Here is a 10168-nt window from a genome sequence, read left to right on the forward strand (position 1 = left end):
AGTCATCGTCGTTTTGCTGAGTGCTCCATCAATAACTCCAAGGTTACATGCAGCAGAACCTAGATAAAAGCAGAGGAAATTCCATGGCAGCTATTAAAATCCAGTCTAACAGCGCAACCTTCTTCAATTGCAGAATAACTGGCAGTACAACATCCACTAGTCCAATTTCCTCTATTTCATTCCTCTACATTATTTGGCTCAAATCCCCGTAAACAACTTCAAATTGGTGAATTCTTTGAATTACAACTTCCAAATGCCCCCACACCTGCCATAAACATCGCACTCAGTCTCCAAAGTTGACCACACGACCTCCCAATCCTCCCCATTGTCGAAATATTTTTCCTGTAGATTTCCTTGCGCGTTCAAGACAAAATCCTTTCGGAAAGACTCGTTCGGATAGGAAAAAGTGAAATAGAATGTTCATTCTTTATCATCTACAAGACTAAATCCATCAAGATATATAGAATTCATTTTATGTACTCCAATAAAGACCCGGCTGTTCCATGGACTGCTCCACCAATATGGGCTACCGTCATTCCAAACAAAAAATTCGGGAAGATTACGAACATCAATACCGGCAGAGAAGTTTCCAAGGGATGGATCAAAAGGATTTTTCCATGATGTTAGCTGCACTTTCTTACTCGTTCCAACATCAGTACTAATTTTCAGAAGGATGCTGGAAACTCTCCCATATGATTGTCCCTGTAGTGTTTCCTTGCAAGATAAGGTTTCTAGAATCTAAAAGCTGGGCACTCGAATTCACGACAGAATTTGTTAAACGTGATGACCAAAGAATCTTCTTTTGCCCATCTAATACTACCAGATTGCCATCTTCGGATATGGTTAGAATTCCAGAAGAATTCTTGATGGGCTTGTTTCTGTTAGCAACCCATTTGACAGTGGGCACAGGAATTTGAGACAAAAATCTGACTATAATTTTCAGCTTCCTCTGTTTTAGCTTCATAAAACAGAGTATAAGAGACTGAGTTATGTTCAACTCTTCCACCAACCATAATCATCCGTTCCTTTTTCCAAAGGAATTCCAGCAGGTTTGCTGCTAAGTTCCTCAAATATTTTTTCCAGATTATCAACACGCTGTTCCTTCAACTGTGTTTTTCTCATTGTTCCTTCAACTTCCTTGGTCGTTACGGATGATGCGGGGGGTGGGTCTAGTTTGGCAGATACTGTGGACGACGTCCGGACTTGGATGAGACGGATGGAGGAGATTCAACAACGTCAACGTGGAGGTTGAAGGTGGCATGGTTTATGGTTTTTTTTTTTTTTTTTTGAAAGAGCTAAGGGGCAACACGGGTAGAATGGGTTAAAATAATCACGTGAACGTCACATGACTCCACTTCTATGAGGATTTAACGCCGAAATCAGACGGAATGCCCTTCTAGGACTCATTTTGATAGTTAAAACCCCGGGTTTGAGAGGTTTGCTAGTTCAGTACCTTTCCGTCAAAACGCAGTATAGTTCGATACCTTTTTGTGAAGTTATCCCATTTCTTTTTATAAATGGTATTAAAACAACTTTTTTTTTTTTTTTTGACATGTCCACACAAGAGTGAGAAGAAGTTATTAAAACAACCTAATAACTTTATGTGGTACTAGACTATTGCATGTTGTGGTCATAAAGAAGACGTCAAGAATTTTAAAGAAAAATTATAACACCTCAATCTCACATTTAGAAAATTAATGAATAGCTACATCTCCAAGAAGCGCATTTGCATATTGACAACTCTTGCCTCTTTCATTTGTGCAAATACCAAAATCAATACTATCGTTTGAAGCAAAGGTTTTCAAAGGGTTCACAAAGAACCTGATTTGCCACCTTAATTTCCTTTTCATTTTTACTTGTTTTATTGATATGGGATCTGCATTTGTCAATCAGTCCATGGGCCGAGCCCCACGTTCCCACCATCCCTAAAACACACAGCTAATTATAATTTGGGTTATATATACTTAAATCTCTAACTAGCAAGTGTGACACTTAAATATATCAAACTATAATTGTATTGTAATTAAGCCACTTTCTTGTCATTCTTTAAAAATTGCCCTTATTTTCTTTCAAAAAAATTAAAAATAAGAATTAAAAAACTAAAATCAAAATTTCAAATTTTGGTTTTAGTTTGTTTAAAATTATTTCTTTTTTTAAAAAAATATGGGTATTTTGAAATGACAAAAACAGTGACTTAATTGCAACAAAATGAAAATTTGATGTATCCAAGTGTCACACCTGTCTTTTTTGTTTTTGTTTTTTTTTTTTTTTTTTTTTTATTATTATTATTATTATTATTATACTACTACTACTACTATTCGTCCACCACCACCCATGCATGCATCAAAGTCTCCATCTACATGAGAAATCAAGAAACGCGTATGCTTAAGGCATAATTTTCTAGTATGAGATAAGAAAGTGCAAAATCTTCGAAAACGACAAGTGTAGTGGTCCAAGCTCGATCAAATTCGGCCTAACCAAAAGCAGTATATAAGATCATGAAATTACCACCGACACTTTTTGATTACCCAAAATCAATCATGCATTGTTATCATCATATGGTCCACGTACATGTTGATCATGACATTTACTACTAAAAAGCAGATCGAGTTTAAATTTGAAAAACCCTCACATTTTGATGAGATGAAAAAATGTTTTGATTATCAAAGGAAAAATCTGAATGAGAGTAAGCTCAGAGTCAAGGCCGGCTCAATATATAGTATAGGCAAGTGAATTAGGCAACTAATAAGGCCCGAAAAAATGCCCTTCATACTAAATTTAAATTTGTAAACAAAAAAATAAAAGAATGTGAAAGGCCTAAGGAAAATTAAAATGAGAGAAGGTCATGATTTGGCATGCAATCAGGACTTAAAAAAAAATAAAATAAATTAAATTAAATGCTCCAATTAAATTACTAAGCTATATAAAAAATTAGATTCTTTTTAAAATACCTCATTTTAACTTCTTTTTTTTTGGGGGGGGGGGGGGGGGGGGGGGGGGGTCCTTGCCCGGCCTCTATTTTCATTATTGAGCCGCCTCACACGTACGTAGCTAGTCAAAATGAATAGTAATATAATGTTACCACTCAAATATTCCGACTAACCTGGCCTCTTTGCTCAAATTTCCAACTTTTCAACTAAGAGGGACCCAAACGGGTCCCATTGTTACCTAAACTTTAAGAAATTATGCATCTTCGCAGATTACGTGTGGAGAGAAAGGCACGACTTTGACACCATACACTGCCGACGATGGCGCCAAAACCACTATAAAATGGTATCCGTTTCTCCAGTTTTGAATCATCAGAACACAATTGCCGAAGATCATGTCTAACACACACTTGCTAGTGTTGTTTCTTGCCGCCGTGGCTCTCACGGTCACTACTCCCTCCAATGCCGATTACCAAAAGCCACCGGTTCCAATTTACAAACCACCTGTTCCCATTCACAAGCCACCAACTCCTCCTGTTTACATACCTCCTCCAGTGAGCAAGCCACCACCCACAGAGCAAAAGCCACCGGTTCCAATTTACAATCCACCTGTTCCCGTTCACAAGCCACCAACTCCTCCTGTTTACACACCTCCTCCAGTGAGCAAGCCACCCCCAGAGCAGAAGCCACCGACCCCAGCTTATAAACCTCCCCCCGTGGTGAAGTCACCCCCAGAACAAAAGCCACCGGTCGAGAAGCCACCAACTCTACCTCCCAAAACTGGAAAATCTCCACCAGAGTACAAGCCACCAACCCCGGTTGAGAGGCCACAAGTACCAGAACACAAACCACCACCAAAGCACCTGCCATCTCCACCTTACGGACACCCTCCCCCGGAAAAAGGTCAAGATCCTCACAAGCCACCCCGGAAGGTTTTCCCTCCACCACCATACGGGAAGCCACCTACAAATGCCTAATTTGCACTACAAGCCTTAAGATCAACACCTATCCATCAGGTCTGAATTTACAGTGAGAATGGATAGATTATAGCCAATAGAAATAAGAGCTTGTCACTACTCATTATGCTTCCGTGTGTCATGTTCGATCTGTTGATCAAGCATATTTAGTGCCATCGTCAGTATTTTCCATAATACATATTTCTTTTTACCAATGCGTTTAATAGTACCCTGCTAAGCTCAACAAAATTCGTTTTGTTTTCTTTTTGCTGCATGGAAATTTGGTTGGTGGCCGGACAGAAAAAATCAGAAACGTCACATTTAGTAATATAATGATTAATGATGACATACATAATTATTTATCATCATCTATCCTGTTTACCAAATGTCAAAAAGAATAACTAATTAAGGCCAAAAACATGAACTAGCTAGGTTAGTTAATTAATACAAAGAGACTGGTATAACTCGGCACTTCGAACAAGCATTCAAGCTTACTACGACCGTAAGCATTAGAATAATAATTAAATAATTAAATTTATATATGTTTTTCTAGCTCAAAGTGGTAATTTAAATTTTTGGGATAAAATAAAATGATTTAACAGTAAGATCGATAGGCTCAATATATACCGATCCAGAATTCCGCTTAAAAAATTCAAGATATTTTTTTGGTTGTGAAACTCGACAATCAGCGCGCACCATCACCCTGGTGACTACTTTTCTGTCAATTTTAAAGCAAGCTAGATTAATGAGAGATTGTTCTACTTCTATGGAGCCTCTTGTGTTAGTGGTATAAAATGATCACTGTGAACCAGAGTGCTTGAACACCGAGGAACATCTATATCCTAGCTAGGGCGTTGCTAAACGGGAAGTGATGATGATGATGAACTAGTAAGGATGCGATTGAAATTGCATGCCTCCATTAATGTGGCTTGCAAGTTTGAAACCAAAAGGGAGAGACATTTACAAGAAAATTGCAACAAAATCTAAAAGATTTGATTGTCATGCTCCCCCTTTTTTTCAATGACTTAAACTTTAGTAATTATATTGTGAGTTCCTACCTCTGTTACGAAGTAAAATACAATGCAAAGTTTAAAGAACAAAAAAAAAAAAAAAAAAAAAAAAAAAAAACACCATTCGCATGTGATTAATTTTGCCATATTCTAAAACATTCCATAAACGCATATGCATGTAACATGGAGGGATTACATACCGAATGAAGTGAAAAATCATGTTAAGGGATCGCATCAATCCAACCTATATATATATCTCCTATTGTTAAAGTATTGATTAAGTAATTAAATTTACTTCTTGCTATAAATTTAAGCTTTTGAGATAAGTGATAATTTAACATGGTATCAGAGCCAAAAGTCTTGAGTTCAAACCTTGATTCCATCATTTACCTCTCATTTCAATTAAATATTTCACGTATTGGGCATCATCTATTAAAAAGAAGTCTGAACTCACACGTGAGAAGAAGTGTTAAAGTATTGATTAAGTGATTAAATTTACCTCTTCCTATAAACTTAAGTTTTTGAAATAAATAGTAATTTAACACCTATTAAATATAGTTAATACCCGATCACAATTTTTTGCAGAGGGTTAATGTGCTATTCTTATCAGAATAGCACAAAACATTAGTTTCATATATATATATATATATATATATATCTAACTTGGTTCAGGATCGGAGCCTAGCCCCGATTTTAGGATATGGCCATGTTTGCCTGGCCCATGTCCCAACAAGGTCAGTAAGAAAAAGAAAAAGGGAAAAATACACATAACCCCCTCAAACTACCACCTCATTAATTGTCAATGTACCCCCCAAACTACCAATTGTGTCAATGTCTCCCCTTAAATTACCAAAAAATGTCAATGTCCCCCTAATGACAAAAATGCCCTTTATAAAATTATTAAAATAAAATAAAAACTAAAAAAATTATTAAAAAAATAGAAAATAACAAAATTTTATTCCAAAAAAATAATAAAAAAATTAAAACTGTTTTTTTATTTATTTTATTTTAAAAAAAAAAAATTAATTTTCAGTTTTTTTTTCGATTTTTTCTTTTTTAAAAAAAAAATTGTTCTTTTTCGTTTTTTTAATTTAATAAAAACTGGTTTTTTTTTCATTTTTTTTTTATTTTTTTAAAAAAATTAGTTATTTTTTGTTTTTTCGTTTTTTTTTCTTTTAAAAAAAATTGTTCTTTTTTGTTTTTTAATTTAATAAAAACTGGTTTTTCTTTTTTCATTTGTTTTTTTAAAAAATAAATAAATAAATAAATTTCTGTTATTTTTTGTTTGCTTTTTTTTAAAGAATAAAAAAATTGTTCTTTTTATTATTATTTTATTTTTCGTTTTTTATTTAATTTTTTTAAAATATTTTTTTTTTAGTTTTTATTATTTTTTTCTCTAAGTTTTTTAATTTTAGTTTTAATTTTTTGAATTTATAAGGACATTTTTGTTCCATTCAAAAAAAATTAGGGTCATTTTTGTCTTTTTGTTGGTCTTAGGGGGGACATTGACATTTTTTGGTAGTTTAGGGGGGGAACATTAACACAATTGGTAGTTTGGGGGGTACATTGACAATTGGGTGGTAGTTTGAGGGGATTATATGTACTTTTCCCAAAAAGAAATAAATTAAATAACAAATAAATCATAGAATTAATACTATACATTATAATATCAAACTATATATATATATATAGGAAAATAAATCAGCATTTGATACGGTCTATATATGAATTGTAAGTGATCTCATCATAATCATATTTCTGATATCTTTGATGAACACATTAGCCGGCTTATTACTAGATGCAATACTAGATGCAAAAAGAGAAAGGCGCGCAGAAAGTTTCATGGTGCACAAAATGGCAATGGATCTCGCTGTGTTCAGTGAATTTATGGAGAACATTATTATGGAAATTTTGAATCGCATTGTCACGAAATGCTAAATCAATGATCTGAAGGCCATATCAAGTGAACTCGATCAGCATAATTAGATTTTGATATTAGTCCAATAAAGTCAATTTCCAAAATACATTCCGAATATATTTTTGAATATATTCTCACAACTAATTAACTAGCGTAGCCATTCAAATGAGGTAGTTCATGGCAACAATGGACAATCTATTGACAACAATCAAAGGCTAAAGGTATATTAATTAATGAGTTTTGCTTCAACTATCAAAAGAAGATATAACATTTTTTTTTTAATTTTTGGAATATGAACAACGATCTAGAATTAAACAAATTTGGAAGAATATAAACGAGAGGTACGAGTTGAAGAGATTATTCCAAGAAAGGCCTGGCCTTCTCACTTGGAAGAGAACTGATTTTCGATACCTAAAACAGTGCTTTGGATGCCATGAATCTCACATGTCAAGAGCTCACCATTCATTTTAGAGTCTGAAATAATACTAGGAAAAAAATAAAAATAAAAAACGCTAGCCGCTGTATCTCTCATCCTTGTATTTTGGAAAACGGATTCTCTCCGGTGTAAAGAAATCGGTTATTATTCAATTTCTTATAATGCAGTGACATTTTTATCTTTTAAATTTTTTTAGAACAAAAATATTCTTCCATTATAAAAGACCGAATACTCTCCTATTCAAAAAAACAGGAGAGTATCCTAATACTGTGTTTTGTGTGGGTGGTATATTGGAGGAAGAGAAAATGGTCAACAACGTTTTGATCGAAAAAAAATGGGAGGAAAAAAGTCGGTTTTCACTAGCCTTTTACCTACCCTCACCTTCTTGATCTTTTCAATTATTCTCAGGTGCAACCGGTTGCCAATTATTCTCCACATTTTGACGCAGAAAATAAATAATTAAATAAATCAAAAAGGAAAATTAAAGCTCAATCTGTTCTACCCAATTACTAATGCTTTGTTTTTGTTTTTATTATTATTATTATTATTATTATTTTAATTCAGAGATCCCTTCCGATATATATAAAAGAGACCAAATGATTTAATGTTTATGGTTACAATGACTCCCCAATAAACTAAGTTAGAGTCTCCAAATGGACAAATGGTAGTTCAATAGGCTGAAAATCACGCCTCATGAATCGAAGGTCACTAGTTCGAATCTCCATCCCCTTTCTTGTGTGGACATGTCAAAAATAAATAAAATAAACTAAGTCAGAGTCAGGGGTGCAGTTTCCTTCACACAACTGCTAAAAAATAATTTGGACTACAAAAGATGCATCTACATTACACGAATACTTATAAAGATCTAAGAGATGACACACATTCTAAACTATAAATAGCTTAATTTTACGGTTCAGATTTGATATAAAAAAAAACATAACAGGTTGCATTAGAATACTACTAATAAACAAACAAACATAAAAATAGAGATCATGGGAGACGGTTGATGTAGAAAAATCGGACTCCCTTCTAAATCGCCAGCAAAATGTGCGCCTAGCTTGAGTGGAAAAACCGTATCCTTAAACTCCCCTATTTTCTGAGGGTGAGAAAAATGAGTAATGCTGCATATCATCTCTTTGTCCTCCTTTTATCATCTCAAAATTGATGTGGCTCTTAAAATCACCATTGAATTTATGATAGATCATTATTGAATTTTGATCCAATGGTGATTTTAAGAATCACATCAATTTTGAGGGACAAAAAGAGGACAAAGGGATGATATGTAGCATTACTCGAGAAAAATTGTATGGGCACGTCATCTATAGCCACGACCTACTCCAACCTCAACTTGTTGACCCATCAGTGAATCGCTCCCCGACTCCGCTGCTTATCCCGTGCTTTACTGAGGAGGAAACGCGTCATATCTGTAATCATGGAGTGAACTGCTGCTTATCCTATATTTATCAGACGGTTTTTCCACCTAGGCAAGTCCGCTTTCCTCGGTCTGTTGTCCTCTAGCATGAGAGCAGTTACCTTAGACTCGTAACCGCTCCCCACCCGAACCTCCATCCAATCAGAGAGCCATGCACTTGCCATCGTCACAGCAAGCCTCCATGGATCGGAGGAGAGACCATCATGGAGTCCACCAACAGTACCACATCGAGAAAACCTGTTACAACTATTGACACTGGCATTACTGCCCAAACCTCCTCCAAAACGTGTTATGGCCTCGTGAAAATAGAACCCATTTACCATAATGAACCATGAGAGATGTCTCTCTCATTCCAACTATAAGAACACGAGATTGTGTTTGAATTGTTTTTGTATTTTGCCTTGCACATTACAGTAGTGTATCAACACATATATATACATGGGCGATGAGCTTATGTTACAGAAAACGATCCCACAGATTGTGGGGTAATAAATGTGCAAGTTATTGTCCTGCCTTATGCGGTGTGATTTGATTTCCTTGTAAAACGATTACTGATGTTCAGGCTTGATGTTTGTGTCCATTTGCATGTATGCGTGGTTCCACGCTGTGTATACTTTTACTTGCAGAATCTTGCCTTGTGAGGTTGATCGGATGAGTTGGTGTATCATGCTGAGCTGGGTCATCTTCCTGTGATTTCGGGATTGACTTGATATCATGCTGAATATCTGCTAGTGTCTTAATACCAACCCCTGCCTCCCGTCATGATCAAGACCTTCATTTTTTCCATCAAATCCAGCAGCCACATCATAAATTAACAACATATCCAACCCTGGAACAGAGTGGACAAAACGATATGCAAACTGTTTCCCTATAAGACATGATCTTCCCCAATTGACAGTACCATTCAATTCCTTACCCATAATCGTACCAACAGGCAATACTCCTCCGATATCAAGAAAAAACACCGTGGATTTGGAGAGATCCTCCGCCATGACGCCCCAACAAACCAAGAAAGAAAAAACACAATAAAAACAGAAAATCAACTTCTCCATCCCAGAACAGGACGTGAAAACAACTACTTTCTCCTTTAAGGTGACGACGTCGCCATAAGAGAGAAAAACATCATATCGGAAGCTAAAATCAAGAACCTAAAAACACCATGGTATAGCTTCCCTCCTCAACATGAGACCCTGTTTTCTTCACTCTTTGCTCTAAAATTCGAGAGAGTACTAATACTCTGTTTGTTTGGACATAAAATATTTTTTTAAGAAAATATTTTTGTATTTTTCGGTGTTTGGTGTAACTGAAAATGGTAGTCAGCAAAAATCATTTTCAGTTTAACTGTAAAAGCCTCTTTAATTTTTGAGAAATAATTTTTGGTTATACAAACCGTAAATCATTTTGTGGATTTAAACTCTTTATTTTTACACATAGGTTTGTGGGAATCTATCACCGCCGTGCAATGGAGTTTGTTGGTAGCCCGAATTTA

The 10168-nt window shown here is 35.1% G+C and overlaps 1 protein-coding gene across 1 annotated transcript; it reads left to right on the plus strand.

The window, feature by feature from the left end:
• Positions 1-3322: 3322 nt before the first annotated feature.
• Positions 3323-3904, plus strand: LOC133875103 (proline-rich extensin-like protein EPR1). Its single transcript, XM_062313141.1, has one exon. It carries the CDS (start codon positions 3323-3325, stop codon positions 3902-3904), a length of 582 nt encoding a protein of 193 aa, XP_062169125.1.
• The last annotated feature ends 6264 nt before the right edge of the window (positions 3905-10168 follow it).

Source organism: Alnus glutinosa, chromosome 1 (assembly GCF_958979055.1).
Source record: "Alnus glutinosa chromosome 1, dhAlnGlut1.1, whole genome shotgun sequence".
In the NCBI taxonomy this organism is placed as follows: Eukaryota; Viridiplantae; Streptophyta; class Magnoliopsida; order Fagales; family Betulaceae; genus Alnus; species Alnus glutinosa.